The 26,949-nt window shown below is 58.6% G+C and overlaps 2 protein-coding genes across 3 annotated transcripts; both read right to left on the bottom strand.

Moving 5' to 3' along the window:
- Positions 1-6,628: 6,628 nt before the first annotated feature.
- ABHD17A (abhydrolase domain containing 17A, depalmitoylase) lies at positions 6,629-14,212 on the bottom strand. The gene is made up of 5 exons (XM_080633780.1): positions 14,082-14,212; positions 11,438-11,946; positions 9,220-9,414; positions 8,388-8,567; positions 6,629-7,534 (listed from the first exon to the last, which is right to left on the bottom strand). The coding sequence occupies exons 2-5, from the start codon at positions 11,749-11,751 to the stop codon at positions 7,309-7,311; spliced, it is 915 nt and encodes a 304-aa protein (XP_080489906.1). The 5' UTR covers positions 11,752-11,946; positions 14,082-14,212; the 3' UTR covers positions 6,629-7,308.
- A 3,100-nt stretch (positions 14,213-17,312) lies between these two features.
- On the bottom strand, positions 17,313-26,392 carry LOC308229635 (AN1-type zinc finger protein 5-like). Of its 2 annotated transcripts, none has more exons than XM_080633783.1 (7): positions 26,243-26,392; positions 25,461-25,762; positions 24,309-24,477; positions 22,794-22,887; positions 21,558-21,676; positions 19,910-20,020; positions 17,313-18,111 (listed from the first exon to the last, which is right to left on the bottom strand). In XM_080633783.1, the coding sequence occupies exons 3-7, from the start codon at positions 24,457-24,459 to the stop codon at positions 17,963-17,965; spliced, it is 624 nt and encodes a 207-aa protein (XP_080489909.1). In that variant the 5' UTR covers positions 24,460-24,477; positions 25,461-25,762; positions 26,243-26,392; the 3' UTR covers positions 17,313-17,962. The 2 variants fall into 2 exon arrangements, with proteins under 2 accessions (XP_080489909.1, XP_080489910.1); XM_080633784.1 differs by lacking the exon at positions 26,243-26,392 and adding an exon at positions 25,901-26,049.
- Positions 26,393-26,949: the final 557 nt, after the last annotated feature.

The raw sequence follows: 26,949 nt of genomic DNA, 5'->3' as shown, positions 1-26,949 counted from the left end.
CTTGGAACTGCCAGGCGCAGCAGCAAGGCCCCCGCGACGCCGCTGCCCGCACAGGGCTGCCCGCAGCGCGCCTGAGCGCGGCAAGGGGCGGGGCCACGGGACAGGGCGGGGCGAGGGGAAGCGGCGGGAGCCTGGGGGGATAATGGCGGCCGCGGGGCGGCGGTCGTGCTGAGGCGATCCGGAGGGAGGTTGGATCGCTTGTGAGGGGGCCAATGCCAGCCTCGTGGAGCTCGGCACAGCCAAGTGCAAGGTCCTACAGCTGGATCGGGGCAAACCAAGGCACAGCTACAGGTTGGGCGGAGAAGAGATTCGGAGCAGCCTGAAGAGAAGGACTTGGGGGTGTTGGTCGATGAGAAAATGAACATGAGGCGGCTGCAGTGTGTGCTCGCAGCCCAGAAACCAACCGTGTGCTGGGCTGCATCAAAAGGAGCGTGAGCAGCAGGTCCAAGGAGGGGATCCTGCCCCTCTGCTCTCCTGAGACCCCTCTTGCAGCACTGGGTGCAGTGCTGGTGTCCCCAGCACAAGGACACGGAGCTGTTGGAGCAAGTCCAGAGGAGGCCATGAGGATGCTCAGGGGCTGGCTCCCGTATGGAGCCAGGCTGAGAACATTGGGGCTGTTCAGGCTGGAGAAGAGAAGCTGCGTGGAGACCTCAGAGCAGCTTCCAGTGTCTGAAGGGGGCTACGAGGATGCTGGAGAGGGGCTCTTCATCAGGGACTGTAGGGATAGGACAAGGGGTGATGGGTTCAAACTGAAACGGGAAGTTCAGGTTGGATGTAAGGCAGAAGCTCTTCCCTGTGAGGGTGCTGAGGCGCTGGCCCAGGGTGCCCAGAGAAGCTGTGGCTGCCCCATCCCTGGCAGTGTTCAAGGCCAGGTTGGACACAGGGGCTTGGAGCAAGCTGCTCCAGTGGAAGGGGTCCCTGCCCATGGCAGGGGTTGGAGCTGGAGGAGCTTTAAGGTCCCTTCAACCCAACCCATTCCCTGATCCCTCAGGCAGTCACCACACCCGTATTTACCGCTGGGTAACTGAGGCACATGGTAACAACAATTTGATGTGGAGCTGGCTGGAGGGGTCAGGCAGGTGAGAGGCATCTGCAGCTCCTGGGTACCACCCGGCACTGTCTCTACCTTGAGTTTCCAGGCCAGGGAGTCTCCAGCTTCAGCAGGTTGGGGAGGACAGTGAGTGAGCCAGCCCTTTGGGGGAGAAATCCCATGAAATGGAGCCAGAAGCTCCAGTCCGGAGGGAAGGGGTCGTCCAGGAAAGCCTCATCCCTTGTGAAAGGAGGATATGGGAGATAGGGCAGCGCAGGGAGCCAGCTAAACGATGTAGAGCAAGGCACAGAAGGAGCTGTGCTGTGCCCTGAGAGAAGCCAAGGGAAGGATTACAGAAGCCATGGTTCGTGGCAAAACCAAAAGACAAACCCCTTTATTTTCATGGCATCACAACAGGGCGATGCTGCTGCCCATTGAGCCCAGGACCTACGGCCATCAGGAGAGGAACCCACCACAGCACCTGGCCAAAATGCGGGGCAGGGAGAGCAGGACACTGATGCTCGGCGCTGTCAGGTTTGGGACAAGCAGCTGCTGGCCCTGGGACACCGAAAAGCAGGAACCACAGGAGATGAGCAGCTCCTCCGGCGGGAGCCGACACAAGGTGCTTTAGTAGGTAGGTACCTGGGGAGGGCTTGCACTGAGCATCCCTACACACACTCCTACCTCCCACAAGGGCTGGAAAAGCAAGAAGCTGTTTCTCCCCCCCCAAAAGAAAGCACTTTTATTTCTGTGATGTAAATAAATCTGGTTTACATAACTTCAGCTGCAGGGAGAGGGCTGTGCACAGGCACACACTGAATAATAGCATTTCCCTTCCTTATAGTCCTCACTCCGCGTTCGCTCAACTCCCAGGCTGGCAAAAGGAACCAAAATAATATAAAATAATATAAACCATTCATTTCTGTCCAGACCTGGAGGACCCCACATGGAAAAGCTGCCTGAAATGGGTTCAGGCTTTCACTTCGCCACGCGGGAAGGGCAGCTCCAGTAACTGGGATGCGCACCCAGCTCCCAGTTAGCAGCACTGGGAGTGGTCCCGAGAGTCCCTGCACACACCGGGTGGGGGTCATCTGAGAACAGAGTCCCCCAAATTCACCCATCCGGGTGGATCTGAGCCATGACTGATGCTCTGCTCCCCAACGTGGCTCACATCCAACAGCCAAATGCCCCAGTTTAAGGAGACAGGAGAGGTTTAAGGAGGGGAACAGCCTCGAGCAGGGTTGTCACAGCGCCCCTACGTCCCCACGTGGGACAAAGGGCAGCACAGAGGGATGTGTGCCAGCATCCCTAAGGATGTGGGCACCCCTCAGGAGCGAGGCCTGTGCTGGTGGGTGCCCCTCTCCTGGCTGGGGAGAGCCAGGCAGAGGGATGTCCCCACATCAGGGCTGCACCCACCACCACCACAGCCTGTTACCGGGGACCTCACACTGTGATGGGCTTCCCCAGCACACTGGGACTGAACAGAGGATGCAACCCAGAAACACAGCTCCAGACCTGCCACAGGGGATGCTCCTGGCTTGTTCCTCAGGGCAGGAGGACGGGATCCAGCCCTGGGGTGGCCCCAGAACCTTATCCCCACCCCTCAGCCCAGGCGCAGCCACAGGCAAAGTGGGTCCCTGCCTCCCCCCCCGATCCCCACCCTGTGATAAACGTGTGGCCGGGTGAATTGAGTTGAGGTTTTTGGGGGAAAAGAGCCAACAAAGAGGAAACTGGACAGAGATGCTCATGTGGCAGGAGCCTCCCTCCTTGCAGACATTTGCCTCTTGCTTGTTTTACTTCACTCTATAAAAGCACCTCCCAGGGCACGTTTCTGCTCCCCTCAGTGGGGGTTTCAGACTTTATCTGCATCCATGGGGGAATTTTCCCATTGTCTTCCTCAGAGCTGCTCCGATGTCCTCATGCCAGGTTGTCTCTTCACAGGGATGGGCCTGTCCCAGTGCTCCTGGTATCCCATCCTGGTACATGATCCTCGTGTATCCTGCCATGGCCCATATTCCCCATGGGAGTCCTCCCTGGCCCCGCTGCAGCATCCTGCTCCCTCCCCAGCTCCCCGGTGGCCAGGGGTACTCCATGACACCCCACTTCCCCATGCACATCCCTGGGCAATGGTGTGGGTGCTGCATCCCACACTGCCCAGTTACCAACCCATTGGGTATCACCCAGCCTGGGAAAGATGTTCCGGCCCCCCAAGGGGATGCTTTGTACACCCAAAGGGGATGCTCTGCCCCTCCAAGGGGATGCTCCAGCCCCCCAGGGTGCTCCAGCCCCACTAGGGCTCATCCCCCAGCCCCATGTGCGTGGTCCCGCATGTCCCGTCCAGGCGCGGTCACCGCAGGGCTGTGGCACCCGTGGGCCTCCCTTCACCGTCCCAGCCTCCAGGCATCGCTCAGGCATAGGATGACAAAGGGAAGCTCACAGGGGCAGGGGCAGGCCCCGCACTCCTCCCGCCGAGCGCTCCTGCAGAGGAGAGACAGAGGAGGGGAGGGAAGGGGCTGGGAGGTCGCCAGCCAGACCCACATCTGCAGCCCATGGAGCTCCCCGGCAGCCTTGATGCTGCTTCTCCAGTCCTGGCGATGGTTTGGGACATGCGGGGTGTGAGTGAGACACACACAGGGGCAGCGTTGGCTTCCCTGGGGGGTTGCACATGGAAACCTCTGCTATGGGGGTGAGGAGTGCAGCGCCAAAAGAGCAGCATGGTGGTGCACACATATGCAGGCACATCCACATGCGTGTGTGTGTGCGCAAGCCTGCATGTGTGTGCTCGTGTGTCCATGCGCAGGTGGGAATGGTGTGTGCACACATGTATGTGCACAGCACAAGCTGGATGGGTCCATCCCACCATTACCCACTCACAGAGGCCAGGCCCAAGCTCCACCCCCAGCACAGGGACCTCTGGGGACCACTGGGCACCCACCACTGCTGTCCCCCACCAGCCACAGTGCAGGGCGCTGGGTGCCCCCCGGGCTCCTACCTCCCCACAACATGACTCCACACTCGCTGCCTCTCCCCAGGGAAGCGCAGGGATGCTCCAGTGCCACTGCTGCTCCAGGGGCAGGGATAGACGGACTCTGCTCCCCCCGAGCTGTCTCCAGTGTCCCCCCACCAGCCCTAGGTCACTGCTTCACTCACCTGCTGCCAGCGCATCCTCTCTTCTCCTTGTCGTTCCTTGTCCCCTTCCCTCCATCTTAGCCAGTGCAGTGCAGAGCCCCTCACCCTGGCATCCCCCCTCCAGCACCCTCCCCTCTCCCCAGCCTGACCACTGATGGGATCCTTCCCCTCTGCCCTTTTATACTGTCCTTATTCATATGACAAGCACGTGAAAAACCAGAGCAGAGCTCGGAAAAAAGCTCCTTAAGATGCTTTAATGCAGTTTTCTGGGTCCCATGACTGAGCTCGGCCTGTGAATGGGGTCTCATGACTGTGGCACGCAGGCCCCGGCCATCAAAAGCCTCATTTATGACCCAGAGAGACTTAAAACCCCTCTTGGGCAGTCACCTGGTGAGCCCCACGTCCCCATGTTCAGCCTGGCTGCACTGGCATCACGCTGAAGGCACACAACAGTGGGATCCCATCCTTCCCACTGTGGGATTCCCGAGATGTCCAGGATGTTGTCCCCTTATCCACAGCCACACGTGGATATCCATGCACACGCATGGACCCCCCAGCCCAGCCATGTCCCTGCTGCCACAGTAATGGGTGCAGGAGCTGCCTGTGCTGCCGCCTGCCCTGTCCCTGCTCTTGCTGCTGGAGGAACTCTGGGGACACTGAGGCTGGATTCTGCCTTTCACAGTCCCCCCCAGGCACCAAACCTCATCCAGGGCCAGTCCCAGCCCCTTTCCTTCCCCGTTGCCTCCTGGTGCTCCCAAGCCTTGCACCAGCGGTGGGGACACAAGCACCATCCTGGTGGCTCATGGCCCAGTTTGGCAGCACTGGTGGGGATGCTGCGCCCAAAAAAGTCCTTGTGCTTTATGGGGACCCCGCACCTCATGTCCGGATTAGTGCTTCTCCCCCCTCGCTCCAGCTGCTCGGGCCTGGGTGAGGACAGAGCCTGAGCCCCCTTGGTCACAAACAGGAAAGGATCCAGACCCTAAGAGCTCTGATCCCTAAGGATGACGGATCACAGCCCTGGCTCCCCGCCGTGGAGGGGGCAGCCGGCTCACTGGGCTCCCATATACCTGAGCTGGGTCTAAATTTGAGGCATCAGGCTGAGCATTTCTGTCCTTTTGCCTTTGTTCATAAACCGAGACGCCGCAAACACAACCTCGAAGCACCCCAGCACCCCCTGAACCCAACCACCAGCTCTGAGCCGTCCCTTTGGCAAGGCAGAGCCGCTCCTCGACAGGAAACAGGCAGCAGTAAGAGGATAAAAATACTCTTGGTGCAAACAACACGTCTCTGTGCAGGGATTAGGGCGCCGGGGGCTGCTCCAGCCCTGCTGATCAGGGAGCCCGGCTGGGTGACCGTGGTGGCTTTGGCTTCCAGCACACGTGAGCTGAAGGCTCTAAAATCACCCGGCAGCTGCATGGGGTGAGCTGGGGAAGTGAGGGGAGGGCTGAGGGGATGCTCAAGGAGAAGCCAGGCATTGCATCCCAGCTCCTGACCCCCTGGCAAAGGGGGGAGACCACCAAAGGCCCCAACATCCAAATCCTTTTCTAGCTCATACAGAGCCCCAGCACCAACGAAGGGTCCCCCCTCCTTCACTGGAGCACCCTGCCCTGGTCCCAAGGGGAGGGGGAGGGTTGGGGGGGTCCTGTGCTCCCCATCTCACACCCCCCAATCCCAATCCCAAGCAATGGGTGCATTTGAGTGCTCTGAGCCCCACCACAAGGCCCCTGACCCCCCCGAGAGCCGGCTAAGGAGATTACCACTCCTCACATGAGCCATCAGCCCCATGGCCTTGCACCAGGGAGGGGACAGGGATGGGGAACTGGTGCCTAAAAGCCCCATGAGGGCTGCTGTGGGTGCGGGAAGGGGCAGTGATGCTTTGCTCCTTGGGTTGGGGCGAGGGATGTCCTGAGAGCAGGAAAACACGGGGACACTTGGAACAGCTCTTCCTGGGGTGATTTCAGAGCAGGCGCCGATCTCAAGCCCCAGCGCTCTGCTCTTCTGTGGGGCAAAACACAGTGGGAGGCACCCCACACACACCAGGAATCACAACTGGAGCAGAGCTGGGCACAAAGGAAGCCAAAACCAAGATCTGCTCCCCTCAGAACTGCCCTGCAGCTCTGGAGCATCCTTCATCCCCTGCCCCAGTGGCCCTGGTACACCAGCAGGCCATAGGGATGTCCCCATGCCACAGCTCCCTAGGAGGCTGAGGCCACCTGCAACCTCTGTTCCCAGGATCCCATGGGATCGCTTAATCAAACAGGTCAGGAAATCATGGGGGAATGGGCCCCCATCATCCCCACAGCCTGGTTCAAAGAGACAAGAGGGAAGAAAATGGGCTCCATCCCACATCCATCCCCATCTGGCAACTCAGCAGAGGCATCAGCCCATGGGAAAGCCAAGTGGTCAGAGCCCGAGGGGCTGGGGCACAGGGAAGCCAGCTCAGGAATACCCAGGGAAAGGGCACACACGTGTAAAACATTCAACCTCTGCTCTTTATTCAGTGCCTGGTGCCCTCGCCCCATTTCCCAGGGGTACAGAGGAGGTTTTCCAGGGGTGACCTGAACATGGGGAGCGCTCTGAAAAGGCAGAGCAGAGCCAGGCTGGAGGGGGTGTGGGACATGGGTGCACCTCCTCCGTGTGTCCCCAAACTCCCCTTGGGGACACGGCTCTGCCGCAGGCACAGGGTGAACACCAGGCACGCCAGTGCCACCACTGGGAAAGCTCAAGTCCAGAGCAGGAACTGCCGCGTCCTCCATCCCACCCTGCAGCGGTGCCAGGGAGGAGGCCAGACCCCTCGGCCCTCTCCAACTCGCCTTATTGCTATAGTCAGAGCAGCCAGGAGGAATTCAGGAGTTTGCTGGTTTAGGAGAGGGGACGAGGACATGTCCAAAGCCAAGGATAGGCCATCTGATGGGCTCTCATCTTTCTGACGAAGGGGGAAGGAGGGAGCTGCCGTCTCTTGCCGGCCCAGCCAGTGGTGCCACCAGGAGGGAGGAGAGTTGTGCTCGTGTCCAAGAGGGAATGCACCATCCACTCCAGGGCCTCCTGCCCTCTCCTGAGCAAGGAGCCGAGGCTGTACAAACTCACTGCACCTCCAGCAGCAGGGACTGGGGAGGGACAGTTAGAGCCTGGACCCCCCTGCCCCATGGCTAGTTGCGTTGGCTGGCCAGCTCCTGGGAGATGAATTTCCGAAGGCGCTCGAGGTACTGGCTGTAGAGTTCAATGTCATTGTGCCCGGCCCCGTCCACCCACAGCGGCTCCACAGCCTTGGGGCAGCGTTCAAAGAGTGCCAGGCCGTGAGAGAAGTCGATGACTTCGTCCTCCGTGCCATGGATGATGAGGACGGGAGAGGTGATTTTGGAGATCTTCTCAATGCTGCCAATGAGGTGGGTGGGGAAGAGATGAGATGAGAGGGGGGTAAGTAGAGGGATCAAGGCACTCCCATTCCTCTTTCCCCCCCTTACTTCCCAAAACACATCCCCTTGGGGACAGGGACCAGGAAATGCTCTTTGATCCCAGCAGAGCATTGGGACATGGAGCTGCTGCCAAGGAGGAGCTCCAGGACAAGATCTCCCCTAGTGCAAAAGACGAGGACCAGACAGCAGTGACAACAGCCCCATGGGATGCGATGGAGGCCGCTGCAGGACACTGTGAGCACAGACCCTCCCTGTTCCGAGCTCAGCCGTGCCAGGCTTTGAGTGGAAGCTGTTCCCAGCACGGCCCCAAAGGCCACATGAGGCCACCGGGATGCAGAGCGTGGGCTGGGGGCTCTCGGCCACAGCTTCCGGCTCAGGGACTGTCCCTTGGGCCCCGCTGGCCAGGCTGTAAGGGAGAGGTGAAGCACGAGCCTGTCCTGCTTCAGCGCTGCCTTTCCCTGCCACTGCCCTGACAAGGAATTACCCTTGAGGGAGAGAGGGAACCCTGGGGCTTGTGAGAGTTGACAAGGGGCGCAAAGCTGGCAGGCAAAGACTGGGACAGGATGAACACCAGGGAACATACAGCCCTCAGGCTGGGGCATGGTGACCCCAGGGAGGGTTACAATGCCCCAGAGGGGACCACACACAAAGCAAGAGGATACCAACGGGTATGTTCAAGCCTGTCACAGGGAACAGGTCCATGGTTTTCACCATAACCCATCTTCGTGGCTAGGGCTGGTGTCCAGGACAGAGCTGGTCTGGACACTGCCCCTGCAGAGCTGACCCCTGTCCCTTCTCCTCAGGCCACTCACTTGGGGAAGGCATCGAACCAGTAGGTCTTCTTGGTCTCAGGGAAGGCGACTCTCATGCCAGAGGTGAGTGGTGAATGCAGCACAATGGCAGCACACTCGTAGCGGGATGCCAGATCCACTGTGGGCACCGTGCCGATGCTCTGGCCATATAAAATGATGTTCTCCGGGCTGATCCCATACCTGAGAGAGGAGGGACCAGGTCAGCACCCAAGCACCAGAGTCACACCACTGGGAGACACAGCCCAGGGTGTCATCCTGCTCTGGTCACAGCACCCTGCAAAGCTTCCCGGGGTGGGGGAATGGGGCTCTGTTCCCTCTGCCTTACCCCAGCTGCTCACAGCGGGGCACAAAGTAGCTGCCCTGCACCCCCAAAAGGACCAAGGAGCAGCCAGGGCTGAGCTGCCAGATGAGTTCTGGGGGGTATTAAGGCTCACTCTTGCCAGTAGCAGTGTTTGTGGACCCCACCTGCAATGGGAAGCCCCCATTGCCTGGGCCACACTGCAAGCCAGGCCCAGTTACAGCCAGGACAGAGGAGGCAGAACCTGTCTCAGGGCTGCACCTTGAGCCTGACTGGGGAGCCAGGGCTGAGCACAGCCAGGGGAGAGCCAGGGGAGAGCCTGGGAACAGCCCGATGGGGAGCACAGCTTGTGCCAGCCCCACCGCAGCAGCATCCCTGCCCCTCTGGGTTCCCCTGCAGCTGTTTTCCAGCCACCCCTTCCTGTGACGAGCGGCCTGGGTTCCCTTTCTGGGAGATTTCCTGTTTTCCAGGCGCCGGAGCCCAGGGTTTTCCTGGCAGCAGCGGGAACGTGGTCCCTTCCCCTGCCCCGCTCACCGCGTCCGCAGCGCCTGCCACGCGGCGTCGATGTCGGAGTAGAGGTTCCTCTCCGAGGGCTTGCCCGTGCTCACGCCGTAGCCTGAGTAGTCGTAGGAGAAGATGTTGCAGTTGATGCGGGTGCCCAGCCCGATGTAGAAGCTGCTCATCTGCCCCAGGTCCACAGCGTTGCCGTGAGAGAAGAGCACCGTGTACCTGCAGCGCAGGGAGAGATGGGCAGGGAGGGTTAGCGATGGACCCTGGACCCACCAGCAGCTCAGGGACAGATGGGCCAGAACATCTGCTTCCAAGACTGAAACCCAAACCCCAGGACACCCCTGACACCTCTCGGGCCACCACTGAAGGTTCTCAGAACACCCTCAGTCCAACCACTGGTACCCCCACCCTCCTCCCCACCCGGGGCCCAGCAGGAACAGGCAGCCTGAAGGCAGGATGATTCTGTTCAAGATTTGGAGTCTATTTTTGGTAAAAAGCTCAGGATTTGGGGCCGTTTGCCCAATGGGGATTTCAAGTAAGAATTCTGACAGTGATTTTTTTTCCTCTCCTGAGCCTGGCAAGACACCAGCCGCTGGGAGAGAACTGAATTGTGGGAGTGACAAGGCACAAGAAATATCCACCATAAGAGGAAAAGCAATGTTCATCCTAAAAATTACAACTAATAATGCATCGATGGAAGCTTGGCTCTCTTCTGCAGGTCTGCAGGGATCTGCTGAGCCCCCGCAGCTGGTCAGAGAGGTCCACGTCCCAGCCCGGATGCCCCAACAGGAAGGTGGTGACTGGACAATGAGAGACCTGATGCCCCCAGAGGGTTTGGGAGGGCTGGATCCCCCCCAACCCTGCAACCTGTGCTGGGAGTGGGGCCAGCGCTGAGCCTCGCCATGGGCAAGCGGATGTGGAAGCAGAGCAAACCCAACGCCAGATTCCTCTCTCCAAGGACCTGTGACATGGGCAGGGGGACAGCCGATGTCCCCACCAGGCAGCCTGCAGAGGCCTCTTGTAACGCAGGTCTCCAAGCCCCACAAAAGCCACCCCCCCTCGCCCCAAGCCCACCCGGTGGGTTTGAAGCCCTTGGCAAACTGAGGGAAGATCTGGGCTGGGCTTCCCCACGCAGAGGTCCCTGCAGATGCTATTCCTTGGAGGGTGCATTGCTCCTGGGAGGATCCCAGTGCCATGGGCTCAGCTGGGTGCTGCAGGCTTGGGGACCTGGCCTCCCTCTGCACCTGAACCCCCAAGCTGTGTCACCAGCTTGGGGAGCAGCTGCCACATCCCCTCCTGCCCGCACACAAACCCCTCGTGTCCAGCCACCAGCAGAGGGAAGGAGGTCTCCATCCCACATCCCACTCCAGCTTCCCAGTTTACAGACTCACAGGGGTGAGGCACAGATGCTCAGTTCACAACTGGAGCATTAGAAGAACATAAGAAGGATGTGGTGCAGCTGGAGCAAGTCCAGGGGAGGCCACAGAGATGCTGCAAGGGCTGGAGCAGCTCTGCTCTGGAGCCAGGCTGAGAGAGCTGGGCTGGGGCAGCCTGGACAAGAGAAGGCTCCTGAAGGGGAGGCCTTAGAGCAGCTCCAGTGCCTAAAGGGGCTGCAGGAAACGTGGAGAGGGGCTTTGGACAAGGGCCTGTAGGGACAGGCCAAGGGGAATGGCTTGAACCTGCCCGAGGGGAGACTGAGATGAGCTCTTAGGCAGAAGCTCTTCCCTGTGAGGGTGCTGAGGCGCTGGCCCAGGGTGCCCAGAGAAGCTGTGGCTGCCCCATCCCTGGCAGTGTTCAAGGCCAGGTTGGACACAGGGGCTTGGAGCAAGCTGCTCCAGTGGAAGGGGTCCCTGCCCGTGGCAGGGGTTGGAGCTGGAGGAGTTTTAAGGTCCCTTCCAACATAAACCATCCCATGATTATGTCACTGACATGACATCAGGGGGCAATCAGTGAGACAGCCCAGGGAGTCCCAGCATCACTACAGCCTCTGGCTTTGCCTCTGCTCCCTGTTTAACCCCATTCCCTGCTGCCACAAGCCAGACCGGTCCTGGGAGCTGAGCTGGCCCAGGATGCCTCCAAACCCCTGTGGCAGGGCCAGCTCCTTCAGCGAGGTGCTGGGTCAAGCAGGTGGCACCCAGCTGAAGGAGAGGAGTGGCAGGATGGCACCATGCCCGCCAGCACCTCACCAGCCAGGGTCAAACCCCAGCACCAGCGCCAGGCGGCACGTCCACAGGCAACTCACCTGGCTCCTGGCACGCAGCGGACGTACATGCAGCCGACACGGTTCCCTCGGCTGCTTTTGGTGACGAACACCTCGATGTTGTCCAGCTCCCGCTGGGAATACTGGAAATCCGCCCGGTCCTTTAGGTGCAGCTTCCAGCGGCCCACGGCTCCGCCTCGCAGGGAGCCGGTGCTGGTGCTGCCCACGGGCTCCGGCTCGGGCACCACGGCGTAGGTGGGCTCCGGCGGCAGGAAGGCCAGCTTGGCGGCAATGCGGCTGGGGCAGGGCGGGCAGCAGAACAGGCAGCAGAGCTGGCTGATGGACAGCCCGTTCATGACGGCGGCGAGGCCAAAGGCAGCTGCAGCCGGAGCGACGGAGGATCCAAATGGGACAGAAGCCGGCAACAACGATGGCCCGGGGAGGCCCGTCCTCAGCTGGCCCTGGGCTCGGCTGCCGCCAGCAGTCCCCCCACGGCGCTGGTTGGGGCTGCGGCAGCCGCCATCCCTGTGTCCATGGGCAGCAGCGGTGGCCTGCGGGCAGGACAGGCAGAGTGAGGGCTCTGCAACAGGCACCCCTGACCCGCAGATGGGGACAAGCACACAGCTCCCATGAACACACGGAGCGAGCTGAGGGCCCCCTCCAACACACACACACACACAGAGCCGCTGCTCACAGCCCCCACGCTCGCACTGAACCCACGCACCCCCCCAAAAGAAGCCGCCTTCAACACCTCCGAGCCCACACAGCTCCATGCGGAGGAGGAAGAGGACGGCGGGAGCAGACCACACACTCCACGACAGCCATGCAGTTGGTGGTACAGAGGACACAGGCGTGCGGCAGGAGCACCCAGCTCCAGAGGGAAAAGGGGAGAAAAGGAGGGGAAAAAAGCAACTATTTTCTGCAAGTTTGGGCACAGGCTTGAGCTGAGGAATGTCAACCAGCCCACACCCCCAGGAATTCGCTCCATCTGCTTCCCAAGGGCTAGGAAAGGGGAGGAAAGGGGTGGAGGGGGGAGGCCTCCTGCCCAGCCATGAGGCGAAGGCATGTGGCATGCAAATACCATAGAATCCCAGATTCTATGGTTTGACTTGGAAGGGACCTTAAAGCTCATCCAATGCCACAAGCAGGGACCCCTTCCACTGGAGCAGCTTGCTCCAAGCCCCTGTGTCCAACCTGGCCTTGAACACTGCCAGGGATGGGGCACACTCAGAAGGGATGCGCCGTGCCCCGGTCCCGCTGAAGCCTCTGAAGTGCCGGGGCTGATTTGGATCCCCCTCGTGTTTGTGCCCATCCACAGTGGTGCCGGGGCTGGAGCCACACGCGGACATCACCCAGCAGCCCCGTTCCTCCCCGTGTTTAGCACCCCCTGTGCCAGCGGGACCTTGGGCACCCACAGCGATCGGGGTATTCAGTGGCTGCAGGCCTGCACGGGCACGTTGGGGTGTGCGTCCACACAGGCAGAGGGAGGGAGCGTGTGGCTGGGGACACGCAGCCCTGCCTGCCCCATGGGGCCAGCCCCACAGCCCACACCTACTGACCCACACTACACAAACACCCACAGCCAGAGTGGGGGATCCACATGGCACCCACTAACCTGAGTGGGACACACACAGTGACCGTGTGGGACCCCCCCCAAGCACTCAGTGACCGTGTGGGACCCCCCCCAAGCACTCAGTGACCGTGTGGGACCCCCCCCAAGCACTCAGTGACCGTGTGGGACCCCCCCCAAGCACTCAGTGACCGTGTGGGACCCCCCCCAAGCACTCAGTGACCGTGTGGGACCCCCCCCAAGCACTCAGTGACCGTGTGGGACCCCCCCCAAGCACTCAGTGACCGTGGGGGACCCCCAAGCACTCAGTGACCGTGTGGGACCCCCCCCAAGCACTCAGTGATCGTGTGGGACCCCCAAGCACACAGTGACCGTGTGGGACCCCCAAGCACTCAGTGACCGTGTGGGACCCCCCCCAAGCACTCAGTGACCGTGTGGGACCCCCCCCAAGCACTCAGTGACCGTGTGGGACCCCCAAGCACTCAGTGACCGTGTGGGACCCCCCCCAAGCACTCAGTGACCGTGTGGGACCCCCAAGCACTCAGTGACCGTGTGGGACCCCCCCCAAGCACTCAGTGACCGTGTGGGACCCCCCCCAAGCACTCAGTGACCGTGTGGGACCCCCCCCAAGCACTCAGTGACCGTGTGGGACCCCCAAGCACACAGTGACCGTGTGGGACCTCCCCCAAGCACTCAGTGACCGTGTGGGACCCCCCAGTGACCGTATGGGCCCCCCTGCACCGATCAGTGGGTGCTCCTCCACATCCAGGCCTGCCCCCCCACCCCAGACCCACCTGCCTCTTACCCTACACTGGCTGCTGGGGGGGGTCCCCACACACACGGACCTGCCTGGGCCCCTCCTCCACGCCCTGACCCTGGTGGGCTCTCCCCACTGACCATCACGGGCCTCCCCCCTCACTGACAGCCCGGACGCCCCCATTCCCAACACTGACCGGTGGAACTCCCTCCATGACCGGTGTGGGCCTCATATACCCCCCCCCCCAAACGGATACCCCCCCCCCCGATGGATGTAGGCCCCCCTTTCCGTGTATCCCCGCTCCTCACGCACCCTGCCCCGCGTGGGCCCCACACAACCGCCCCCTCCCCGCCCCGTACCTGGCCATGCTCCGCCGCGGCCCGCCCGGGCCCCGCGCTCGGGGCTGCCGAAGGGACGCGACGCCGCTGCGGACCTCCGAGGCGGGGGCGGCGCTACACAGCGGCCCGCTGGCCCCGCCTCTCTTCTCCCGGAAGTGACGCAAGTCCCCCTCGTTGCCAGGGCTACAGCGCGGCTGCCTTGGGCTCTCCGGCCCCTCATGGCGGCAGGGGCGGAGCGGGGCCGGACCCTTCCCCTTCCCCTTCCCCTTCCCCTTCCCCTTCCCCTTCCCCTTCCCCTTCCCCTTCCCCTTCCCCTTCCCCTTCCCCTTCCCCTTCCCCTCGGCCCGAGCCGATGCCAGTGCAGCCCGGCCCCAGCGTGGACACGGGGCGGCGGTGCTGGCTTAGGCCCAGGCCTAGGAGCCTGATGGAGCTCAGCTCATAGGCCCGAGCCCGGACACCCATCACCCCCCAGCCCTTGGCCACCAGCACCGAGGGTCCCGCTCCAGCCCCGCCAGCACAGGTGGACACAGCAGCAACCAGCGGGAACCGAGGGAGGGTTTGGCCCTTCAGGGCCTAGGGGAGCTGCACAGAGCCTCAGGACACAGCTGTGTACGGGCAGTCAGGGCACTCCTGTCCCCTGCCAGCACCGGCCACAGTCACTACATCAGGACAGAACCCTTCTGTGTGCTGCAGGGCATCCCCAGAGCGTGAGCAGCAGGTCCAAGGAGGGGATCCTGCCCCTCTGCTCTGCGAGACCACTGCTGCAGCACTGGGTGCAGTGCTGGTGTCCCCAGCACAAGGACACGGAGCTGTTGGAGCAAGTCCAGAGGAGGCCATGAGGATGCTCAGGAGCTGGAGCAGCTCCCGTATGGAGCCAGGCTGAGAACATTGGGGCTGTTCAGGCTGGAGAAGAGAAGCTGCGTGGAGACCTCAGAGCAGCTTCCAGTGTCTGAAGGGGGCTACAAGGATGCTGGGGATGGACTCTTCATCAGGGACTGTAGGGATAGGACAAGGGGTGATGGGTTCAGACTGAAACAGGGGAAGTTCAGGTTAGATACAAGGCAGAAGCTCTTCCCTGTGAGGGTGCTGAGGCGCTGGCCCAGGCTGCCCAGAGAAGCTGTGGCTGCCCCATCCCTGGCAGTGTTCAAGGCCAGGTTGGACACAGGGGCTTGGAGCAAGCTGCTCCAGTGGAAGGGGTCCCTGCCCGTGGCAGGGAGCTGGGACTGGATGAGCTTTAAGGTCCCTTTCAACCCAACCCATTCCATGATTATAATTATCCATGGGGAAAGTGAGGCACAGAGCCCCACAGCCACTCTAGAAGAATCCAGGGCTGAGCCAGCACCAGCATGTGACAAATCCATATCCATAACAAATCACCCACAGCATCCAAGCAAACTAGACTGTATTAATATTTACACTTAAGAGGAGGAAGGGGACAAAAAGGAAGAGGTGGGTGGTGGAGAAGCAGGTGGCTGCCTTTTGCCACATGGGCTTTCCTGTTGTATTTTAGGCTGGAGCTGAGGAACAATTCCTGCCCCAGAGGGTGCTCAGGCATTGGAACAGGCTGCCCAGGGCAGGGCTGCAGTCACCGTCCCTGCAAGGGTTCACACATTGTGGAGACGAGGCCTCAGTGCCATGGGTTAGGGGTGGCCTTGGCAGTGCTGGGTTGGACTGGAGGAGCTTGAAGGTCTTTTCCAACCTGGCTGACTCTCTATCTGCAGGAGCTGCTTCCCCTCCCCAGGACTCACAACCCTCATGCGATGCAAGGTGAGGGATGGGTGCACTTCCTCACCGCCTTCCACCTCCTCAAGAGCCGCGGCTTTCTCCAGACTCAGCCTGGCCACACGGCCCTGGCACCGGGCGCATCCTCGCTCCGCAAAGTGCCGCCGCTCGCGTGCTCCAGACGTGACGCCAGCGCTAACCCAGAGGCAAACCCATGAGGAAGAGGCTGGTGAGAGGCAGCCTCCACCCGCGCTGCCAGGGACTTGCATCATCCTGACAGGTCTGAATCCTCCCAGTGAAGCCGTTTGAGAGCGGCTGCTGCAGAAAGCAAATGGGAAAAAACGAAGTCTTGGGAACAATACACCCACCCCCACCAGGGCACAATGCCCATGAGGAAACCAGCACAGGGAAGGAGTTGCCATGACTGCCCCAGCTGCTGGTTCTGCCTCTCTGCAGCTCTGCTCTGACACCCTTGCATGAGCTGATGCCAAGGGAAACGCTTCCAAACAGCGAGATAGCCACAAGTGGGGCAGAAGCTGCTGCTTTTCCCCCAGGAACCATTGGATTTCTCTGCTGAGAGCTCTGTGGCCACAGCCCCACTCCTCTGTTCCCCTGGAGGAGCCCCCCAGGATGGTGCAGACCCTGCACGACCTGGAGGTGGCTTTTGATGCACCCCAAGAGCCACTGCCTGCCTTGTGCTGTGTACCTGAGCCCCACGGTTCCCCTTCCAACAGCCCAAAGCTCTCCATGTGTTTTACTTGAGTGCTACCCACTCCGTGCCTTTTGAGGTACTGAAGTCCTCTGAGCATGGTCACCGGACCTCAAAGCTCTCCTTTTGCCTCCCCATGCACCTCGGAGCCCTCCCTGAGTCTTCCAGCACCCCAAGTATGAGCCTCAGTGCGTCCAGAGCCCCCCAAGAGACTCTCCCTGCTCCCCAGGGCTCCCCATGGACTTTCCTGGGAATGGCTTTCAGGAAAAAAACCCTGTGCTTCTGGGCATCCAAAGCCCCTCCTTGTGACTTCCCACATGCCCTGCAGCCCTCCACATGCCTTTCCCTGTGTCCCGAATCCCTCTGCCCAGCTTTCAGAGCATCCTCCTGTGGATCTGGCCCTGCCTCTCCTCCCATGGGGACATGCAGCCAGGCGAGAGTGCAGTGCAGCTGGGGGCTTTCCCAAGCCAATGCACTCATCAGGGAGAAAGGCTCTCACAGTCATCAGCACGGCCCACGGGGGAGGAAGGGACACAGGCACAGGGAGGGAAGCAGAGGTTCGGTGATCTGAGCTTTGGATAAGAAAGAATCGTGGAAGGCAGAAGGCAGGGAGCAGAGGGGAGGTGACAACAAACCTCACTTGGGAAGTGGCTGTGGTTACTCAGGGGGTGCTGAAGCACAGGAGCCTGGGGCAAGGGTATCCTGCGGCCCAGCCATGGCCCTGGAGCCTGGAAGGCTCCTTCCCTGCTGCCAGAGGCACGGGGAAACGAGCAGCACTTCCCTAGAGGTCCTGACCTGCGCCAGGAGTGCATCTACATCACTTCAAGCCACAAAATAACTTTACTGTGCCAGTAATCTGCTGCTTAACCACCTCGGTGCTGCCACAACAGTGTCGCAAAGGGAGGGGAGGGGTACTTAGAGCATTAAAACTACAGAATCATCTTTTGTGCATCTGAGACCAAACACCTCTCGCAGAGCAGAAGGCAGCCTCCCTGCTGGCATTCCCCAGCTCCCAGTTCTACACCCGCCAAAAAGACCCTGGGGCAGAGGGAAAAGTCCAGAAGCTGCTCATGGGCTCCGGCTGCGAGTCCTGGGAGGTTTGCGGGCCTCGGAGCTGCTGGCTGAAGGGAAAGGCAGAGCCTGGCTGCCACATGCACAAACTGCCCCAGTGAAGACAAGTCCAAAGGTCTTAGCGCTGGAGTGGCGGGGCAGGACAGTCCCTTTTCCTTTGGGAAGCTGGTTGGGAACAGATCAGCTGAGCTGCGGCTGTCGGATGGGCAGGAAGGGAAAGGAGGAACACTAACTGTCTGCCAAGGAGGTGCGAGGAATCCCCATGTCTGGGTGCTGGGTCGTGTGTGCTGCTGGAGTCCCCATCACACCACGGATGGCGCTGGGAGGAAGAGGAGGAAGGCTGGGAGGAAGGGGAGGAGCACCAGGCCACCAGGCTGCAGTTCGAGCTGCTCAGCCCCCTTCACAACTTCTGGATCTTCTCAGCGATAACAATGGGGTTCTCCTTACGGATCTTCTCAGCAGCTTCTGCCTTGTAGTCATAGGGGCAGGCGTGCATGTCGGAGTACCGGTGGATGGCACAGAACAGGTTCCCGCAGCGGCAGTCGAAGCCTGAAGGGAGGAAGAGCAGAGAGACAGCGCCACTGAGCCCGCATCCAGCCACACAGGAAGGCAGCAGGGCCCCTGCTCTTTCCTGCCAGGCCAGGAAGCCCCACTAATGCACAAAGAGAGACAGACGAGGGAGGGGGCCGCTATCCCCAGCTGCTGAAAGGGTCTGGGTGTGGGGGATGACCACAAGTGGCTCTTTGCTTTCCTCTGGCTTAGCAGCTCCCTTCTGGTCAGCCCCAGCTGTCACAGCAGGGGCAACGCTCCCACAGCAGCTGCTCTCCAAGCTCCCCAGGGATAAGGGACATGCCAAGGACCGCAGAGTGCCAGACTGCTGATCCAGCCCCGGCTCCCCAGGCAGCCCGAGCTGGAGCTGGGGCCCCAGAGCCAGGCTCCCCAGGCGTCACACAGCAGCATCTGAGCTGACCAGCAGGAAGCCAGCAAGCAGCAAAACCCTTCACCTCATTAGGATGACTTTTGAGCTATTTAGGCTTCAAAATTCATACTTTAATCCTTTCACTTGGAGACAAGGCTGTGCAGAAACGCTGCTGTTATCACAGCACACCAGGAAACAGAGGCAGAGAGCACCATCTTCCCAACCACAGGCTGTAAATACCACAAACACCTTGCTACGAGGTGCCAGTTTACTCCTATCTGAGAAAAGTCATTTTATCCTGAATGCCCTGCATTCACAAGGGGTTCTCTGCAACTTGAGCCTCCTAAAGAAGAGGAAACTTCTCATAGTTTGAAGCTCTTAAGGAAACACTAATCCAGGAAAACAATCCTCCCTGCACAGCTGAAGGCAGAGCACTCTGCCCAGATCCAGGCTTAGAAACCCACGTTTATTCTAGGACAGGACCCTCCAAACTCCAGGCAAGCTCAGGATCCCCAGCGCAGGCCCTGGGCAAACCTCCCAGGCCAGACTCAGCTTCCACCAATGGAACCAAAGCACATTTGCAGTCCCTGGCTGCTGAACACTCCAGGAGAGGTGAGTGCTCCACTAAAGAGCAGGACCTGCACAGCTCTGGGGTTCCCCTTTTCCAGGCAAACACTGAATGCCAGAGTCAATTTAGGGGAATGATGTTTTCATTAAGAAACCACAGCCAAGTTAATTGCTTCGCTTTCCAGGGGCAGTTTTCCTATTGATACCAGCCACCCGACACCATCTCAGCACCTCTCCCTTCAGCTTTCCAGGCTGAATGCCAAGAGCCATCCTGCCCTCAGGAACCTAACAGTGCATTCACAAATGGGATGAGTTTCAGAGTGAGATTTTCAGTTTGGGTCTAACTCAGCTCCTGTTACTATTCCAAAAACTTTACCACTGAGTTGAAGAGGAACAGAATTGGATCTACAGTGAACACTGCCTTTGCTTCTAGGAGAGAAGTGGATTTACAGTGAGCACTGCCTCTGCTTCTGATAGAATACACAGCGAGCACTGCCTTTGCTTGTGGGATCAGAATTAGATGCACGGCGAGCACTGCCCCTGCTGCTAGGAGCGGCTTTTGCCAAGCAGTTCCATCCAGTTCCACAACCCTGCATCCACGGGCTGGCAGGGAGCAGCAGATTCCCCAGGCTACTGCCTCAGGCAGCACTGTCCTTTCCACAGGCTGGAGTTTCCCTCCCTCTCCCTTGCAGCACCATGTCCTGTGGATGTGAAGTGCTCTTTGGAGGGGTACCTCCAAGCACTGACCCACACTGACCCTCCGAACCCAGGCAGCACCACAGCGGGGGCAGTTCTGTCTGCAGGACTATGAACCAAGGCTACCTGGGTCACAGGCCAGTTCTCCCACAGCCAGGGTCTTACCAGTCAGCCCTATCTTCTTGCGGCAAGTGAAACAGCGATTCTTCTTCTGTTTGGGTTTTTCTGAGGCTGTCTTGCCCTCAGCTGTGTTCTGGGGTGTTTCCAGCAGGGTACCTGAAACAGAGGCCAGAGTTGTATTACCCTGCTTGATAAACCAAGCAACCCATTCATTCTATTACAGGAGACTTGCCTTGTTCCACCAAGATCTACACCTCACACGACCTCATGTTTTCCCTCTGTTTCACATTCCTTTATTCCAAGGCTCAGAAACACCAAGAAGATATTATGGTTTAGCTAAGGCATACATACGGTAACACAATGCTGTTTAGCTCTGGCTGACAGAAGGTAAGTAGAATTACCTTATGCTTGCCATAGCGTCTGGACAGTCACTACAGCTTAGCTGATGTACAGTAATCAACCACACAGCTGAGCCTAGAGTTAATCTTTGCAGGGGGAAAAAAAAGGTAACCCCTTGTAAGTACTACTAATTATTTTGGCTGACTCTTATGTAAGTATTCCTCATATGTAGGTCTCCGAATGCTTTACGCAGATACTCATCACTGCCTCTAATCTACCAAAAGGAAAACTGAGCTCTGAAAGCCAGATTGTTAAAGGTCACTGATGCTTAGCAGGATTTCCTACAGTACCTAAGCAGGTTAGAGAAGTCAACAGGAGGGAGAAGCTCCAACTGTTAGCAGATCCACACCTGCAGCGCTGGCTGCTCTCAACAACAGGCTAAGGAAACAGTCAGAGGCAGAGAGCGCTTTGTGGATCTGACCCTAAGCAACTTTCTAAACATCACACAATCAGAAGAAAGGGGCAGGTCTTCGAAGCCTCTTTTGTCAAATAGTCTCTCATCCTCCTGTTGTAAATTGTCCCCTGGGCTTGCAGAGAAGGGAGTGCCAAATCCAAACTGCACAGTCATATGCAGTGACTAGAGCCTGGGGGTTTTTTAGCAACCAAAAACTCCTGGGGTCTTTTTTTAGCTTTCAATGCTAGCAAGCTGTCAGCTGAACTAAAGGAAGGTGTCTCCAATGCAGTGTCACTTGGTTACAGCTCCGCTGCAACACAATGGCTCACCCTGTAACTCATCAAGTGGAGGATGTACCCTGCTGGGTAATGACACCCCAGCTCCTCTACCACTTCAAGGTACCCACTTCGCAAACAAAGCAACAGGGTTCACACTCCCCTCTGAGGGACAGGGATGCCTCCCAGCACACAGGGTGACAACTGCACTGTCACAAGCACATCTCCTCTCTCCCAAGACTCTGCTGGATCCATCTCCTTCCCTCCCTCGAGATGGCAGGGAACTGCAGCCAACAACAGCCGTGCAGCAGGCTGTGGGCTGCTCCGGGCTTTCTGCCATTCACTAGGATAGGCGTCATGGAAGATTATCCTCCTGCCAGAGTCAAGGGCTGGCAGCTACTCAGCCCTCAGCCCACAAAGCAGTCTCTATCGGCCTGCCCGCAGGCACGGCATTTTCTCTCCTTCCTGCCTCAGAAACAGCTCTCTCCTCAGCTCTCCTGCAAAGGGCACCTTTAGGTAACAACCCTCTCCTGGAGATAGTGGCCAGTATTGTACTTGCTGCTCAAACCAACTTGTGAGATCGGTGTCATTCAGACTGGTGCAAAGGCCAAACCCATCAGTTTACCTGATGAGGAAGATGCTGATGAGGCTTCTTCTGTCTTGATGAGTTCTTCTGTCTCACTGCTGTTTTCTTCTCTGGATATGCTCATGGCCGTCATCTGATGGGTCACAGGAGTCTGAGCACTGGGAGAATTTGCAACAACCAAATAAACCACAGAACAAATACAAGTATATTCTTTTGATGAACAGTTATGTGGGAGACGCCTTCAACCCATGAAGTTAATTTCATTATACTCCGAGGTAGCTCAGGAGCACAGCAGGCAAATTCCCCTTGAGATTTGGGATCAAAGTTCTTTATATATCAAATAAAATATGAAATTGAATGAATCTGTGATGATCTCAGTTTCCTCTTCCATCCAACTGTATCTCAAAGCCAAGGCAACAGCCCAGCCAAACAAGTCCAAGGACAGGGAAACAGAATTATGAGTCAGGACTGCAATGGTAGAGCTTAATGCAGTACTATCTTCTTTCCTATCAACTGTGACCAAGGTCCCTAATCCTGCTGTTGCAGCTTCCAGACTGGATCATCACCAGGTCCTTTTACTTAGGACCAGTTTAAAATGGAACAGTTTAACACAGCTAGTGACAACATGCACTGGTTCCAAGAGAATCAGGATGCCACTTCCGACCCTTTGGAACCTGACTATGCATCCTCTATGCATTCCTATGGAGCCAGGCTGAGAGAGCTGGGCTGGTTCAGCCTGGAGAAGAGAAGGCTCCTTAAGTGGAGACCTTAGAGCAGCTCCAGTGCCTAAAGGGGCTACAGGAAACCTGGAGAGGGGCTTGGGACAAGGGATTGTAGAGACAGGACAAGGGAAATGGCTTTAACCTGCCAGAGGGGAGACTGAGATGAGCTCTGAGGCAGAAGCTCTTCCCTGTGAGGGTGCTGAGGCGCTGGCCCAGGGTGCCCAGAGAAGTTGTGGCTGCCCCATCCCTGGCAGTGTTCAAGGCCAGGTTGGACACAGGGGCTTGGAGCAAGCTGCTCCAGTGGAAGGGGTCCCTGCCCGTGGCAGGGGTTGGAGCTGGATGAGCTTTAAGGTCCCTTCCAATCAAAACCAGTCTGGGACTCTGTTATCATAAGAGACACATCAATCTTCCAGATAAACCAAGGTCACAACAGTGCTTGACTCAGCCTGCTTCACAGCTCCCCTTGGCCATACTAAGGATGAGAACCTACCCCTTGTGTCCCAGAGCTGGCTTTTAGCATGGCTGTAGATCTACCCCCAGACTGTGTCCTTACCTGGCTTTTGCATCCTCAGGGCTGGAGTCTTCCTCCGCATGCTGCCCTGCAATTGAATCTGAAGCCACAGGGCTGCTGTTGGGACCACTGGATCCTACAAGACAAGACAACAGTCTTGGTGAACTCTTAAAAATGTCAGCAAGTTCCCCAGGTGCTGGACAGCCAAGGGGAAAGCAGGATGAGAGCTTTCAGCAGGCTTTTCACCTCCTGCTCCTTACCAGGAGCTGGGAGGGTGCAGCCCTGTTGGGATCACTCCTTATTTCCCTATTTTTATACTCTCCCTCCCAAATTTGTGCATAGGTTTCTATGGGGATAACACATCAGGGCTAGACAGACCTCGCCATGAACCAGTGCAGCTAGCTACTCTTAGGTTAGATCAGGAACGAGTTCTTCTATCAGAGAACTGCAGGTCTTGTTTATGGAGATCTCTGTGGCTCCTCAGGATCCATGAGCTCCCTTTGGAGGGATAGGGGTTTATCACAGGAGTTGATAAGGTGTGCTGAATGCCTTGTATTACTGTATAGTTGCTAATATCTGGTACAACCTGACTTCAGCCACCCATGACACCTCCAGCATTCTTTTATTCCCCTTCTTCTCTGCATTGCAAATCAAACGCTGCATCAGCATAAATCACTATAAATGTCAGGATAAATCAGTATATCCCGTCAGTATAAACGAAAGTGCTGCAGCTCCCAACATACCTTGAACCCAGCGTCACTGCGCAACTTCTCCAAGGTACAAGAACCAGACCTCATCTGCTGAGAGCAGCTAGCTTCAACAGAAGCATGTTCATTTATGTCAGCCAAGGACCGAAGTCAGGGTCTTTTGAAAGCTCTTTGTCACAAGAGCTGTGTTCCCAATACATATTTTGGGTGGCTCATTCAGGAAAAGCCATTATCACACTCAGCAACAAAACTGGAAGATCTCCAGAAGAGGTTTCTCACTGTCATGGCAAAATCTGTACATGGGGCTTCTGCACAGACTCTCAGCCAAAGAAGATCCTGCTAATGATGGCAAGTGCATTCTTTCTGTGCACCTAGCTGCCTCCCAGGTGATGTCAGCTAAGTTTAGCTGCCAGAAACAAAGCTTTTATGTCATTGCTTTTGATTGTCAGCTCTGCTAAGAAAAGAGAATGATACAAAGGTCTCAAATAAAACTTCCTTCTAGGGATCTGTCGTGGTTCCCAGCAGTCAGCGTGTAACTCAGGGAGCAGGAAAGAGCTAAAAATCACTGCTAGCACAACGAAGTTTTCCAGTTTACTCAAGGTGCTGACTGGGATGGAGCTTCACAAACAGCTGGGACTGGGAAGGAAACAACTGACCTCCTTACAGGGAACAGAAGAGCTCAAAGGCTCAGGTCTTTGATTTAAGAGCTTGGGTCTACACAAAAAGGGCAAGACATGAGTTTTCTAGGAGCAAATCTGCTGGTGGCCAGCACCAGCACTATGCTCTAGCCCACTTCCTTGACAGAGTTTGCACCCATTTAAGACAGGTTTCGCAGTCAAAAATCCTCTACCTGGGGGGCTTATCCGGTCACTGCTCTGCTGTCTCTGGAGAAACTCCTTATAGCAAACGGAGCACATCCCGTTGGTCCGGGGGCTGCCATAGAACCCGCAGCCTGTGGTACACAGCAGAGGCACCTGGGTCTGGTTCGTCTCCTGAGCCATCCTGGATCCTTCGAGGTGCTGAGGTACAAATAGGAACACAAATGAGACAGCTGTTAGGGCCGGGGCGCTTGGTCATTGTATGCTGCAGCTGATCAGGAAGGAGCACAAAGGATCCAGAGGGAGCCCAGTTCCTGCATGTGCACAACAATGCAGTCCAAGCCCTCTGACACAGGATGCCCCCAGCTCAAAAGCAGCCGCAGGATTTGGGTTCTGGGGCCTTGAGCCACTCCAAAAAGCCAAAAGGAACAGGCTCCCAGTACTCAAGAAGTGCCTCCATAGCACAACTTACGACTCCTGCGAACACCAAAACAAAGAGTGCCACCCCACCGGCCTCGTTAGTCCCATTTTGCACTCAGTGACATTTGTTTTCAATTCAAGGCTGCTTTAGTTTATTAGCTCTCAGGAAGATGATGCAAGCGCTGCAAAACGAACCCACTGACTCCCTGTTCTGACACACTCGTGTGCTTCCTGACATATGCTGGCGGATAAGGGGAATGTTAGCGCAGTCAGGCTGAAAAGAAGGATAAGGTTTCTTCCCAGCAGTAAGATACGGTTCTGGAACACGTTCTCAGGGGAAGCAGCAGACACAGTGGAACCTACTTTTAAAATCAAACTTCATGTCTCTCTGGATCACACGCAGTCCTCTCCAAATCCAGGAACGGGCCCCTTCCAGCCACACATGATATAGCATTTACCCGGCCAAAGCGCACTGCACACCCTCAAATGAGAACCATAAGTGATAACTCCCAGCAGCAACAAACACCAATTCAAATTCGTGCCAACAACGTGGCTGTGGCTGGCCCAGCTTCAAGAGAGGACAAGGGGAGAGGACAACTGCACGACCAGGGCAGGTGTGGGTGGCTCCAGCCTGGGAGCAACAGTGATCCCCTTTGTGGGATGCACGAAGTATCCATCCCTTCCCAGCTCACTCTGCTGCTTTCGCACTCCTACAAAACTCACTGCAGCAAAGGAATAAAACAACAGGAACACGAAATAATTACCTTCCCAGGAGCACTGCTGTGGGATGGAAGCCGATCAGTTCTGGTTTGTTCCTCCTTGTCCTCAGCTTGGTGATACGAATCTCTGCTCTGCACTGGGGGCTCTGCTGGCAGAGCTCAGGCCAGTGCTCCCATTACCAGACCAGGAGTCCTTCCTGGCCCAAACCGACCTCTGCTTCGGCACCGGCAGCCACGGGAGCCTCCTCTGTGCCGGCCCTGGCAGGCTGAATCCCCACGGAGGTAAATGGAAGGTACCCACTGCCACACACGGACCAGGCTTCAGCTGCTTCTGATGCTGAGCGTCCCTGGAGAAAGAAAGCAACGACTGCGGGCGAGTTCAGCTCCCCCTTAGCCACTAGCCCGGAGGTGACCCGCAGCGGGGGCCGGGCACCATGCGGCCTGACCGCAAACCCAGCTGCAATGAACCGCGGGGGAAGCCGAACCTGCCCCGCTGCTCCTCCGCCGCACCGCGACCCCGACCAGGCCGGGCCGGGTTAACCCGCCCCGCGGCCAGGGAAAGCCGCCGCCATCCGCCCACCCGTCAGCCCCCGGCCGCGGTGTCCGGTCGAAGGCCGCTGTTGCCCAGGCGGCATCTCTCCGTGCCCACCCCGCCTCCACCCTCCGCGGCCGAGCCCCGCGCCCCCCTCCCCGCTCCCCGCCCGCGGCGGAAATTGAGGCCGAGGCTTTGCGGCCTGCGCGGCGGAGGCTCGGGTCGGGCCGGGTCGGGCCGGGTCGGGTCGGGCCGGGCCGGGCCCAGCAGCTGGGCCGCACCGGGCCCCACTCACCGGCGGCGGAGGCGGGCGGCCGCCGGGCCGGGCCAGGCCGGGCCGGGGCGGCCGCCGGGAGGCTCAGGCGGGCGGCGGGCACGGCGGGCTGCCGGGAAACATGGCGGCGCGGCCGTGGGACCGCGGCCCCCGAGCGCCCTCCCCCGGGGAGGGCCCGGCCCGGGCGGGACAGGGGCCGGGACTGGGCTGGCGCCTGCAGCCGGGATCGGGAGGCCGGGCCACGGGGGCGGTGGGATAGCGATGGGGCTGTGACCTCCCGGCTATAGGGCTGAGGTAGACCCGCACGATGGGGCTGGGGCATGGCTGTGCCCCGCTATAGGGGAGAGGGCTGTGGGACACAGCCAGACTCCACTATAGAGGGGGGATCCGCAGCCCCCACTATAGGTACTGGAACGCAGTCAGGCCCAGGCTATAGGAAGGGGGGCAAGACCCCGCTACCCTGGGCTACAGGGACTGGGACATCCCTTGAGTATAAGGGAGGGAGCAGGGCTCTTCCTCCCCAGCTATAGGGGCTGAGAGACATTGGCTGGGCCCCAGCTATAGGGTAGAGGACTGGGGATGTCCCCATGTGTGCAGGAGAGGGTGGGCAATGCTCTTTGCCCTCCCCATCTACAGGATGCAGCCAGCTCTACCCCCCATAGCAGGAAGGGGACTGGGGATGCCCATGCCCAGCTCTTGGGTCCAGGACCCTGTACCCTGTCTATGAG

This window comes from Psittacula echo (genome assembly GCF_963264785.1).
Source record: "Psittacula echo genome assembly, chromosome: 24".
NCBI lineage: Eukaryota > Metazoa > Chordata > Aves > Psittaciformes > Psittacidae > Psittacula > Psittacula echo.
The sequence above is the reverse complement of the archived record's forward strand: the minus strand, read 5'-3'. Positions and strand labels throughout refer to the sequence as shown.

Coding starts and splice junctions, on each gene's coding strand:
- ABHD17A (XM_080633780.1), bottom strand. CDS start 11,751: ATGAACGGGCTGTCCATCAGCCAGCTCTGCTGCCTGTTCTGCTGCCCG. Junction 8,568..9,219: donor TGGCAGGCGCTGCGGACGCG/GTGAGCGGGGCA, acceptor CTCCTCTCTCAG/GTATGGGATCAGCCCGGAGA. Junction 7,535..8,387: donor TGGTTCGATGCCTTCCCCAA/GTGAGTGGCCTG, acceptor CCTCATTGGCAG/CATTGAGAAGATCTCCAAAA.
- LOC308229635 (XM_080633783.1), bottom strand. CDS start 24,459: ATGGCTCAGGAGACGAACCAGACCCAGGTGCCTCTGCTGTGTACCACA. Junction 20,021..21,557: donor ATCAGCATCTTCCTCATCAG/GTAAACTGATGG, acceptor CCTCTGTTTCAG/GTACCCTGCTGGAAACACCC. Junction 18,112..19,909: donor CAAGAAGATAGGGCTGACTG/GTAAGACCCTGG, acceptor TCCTCCCTTCAG/GCTTCGACTGCCGCTGCGGG.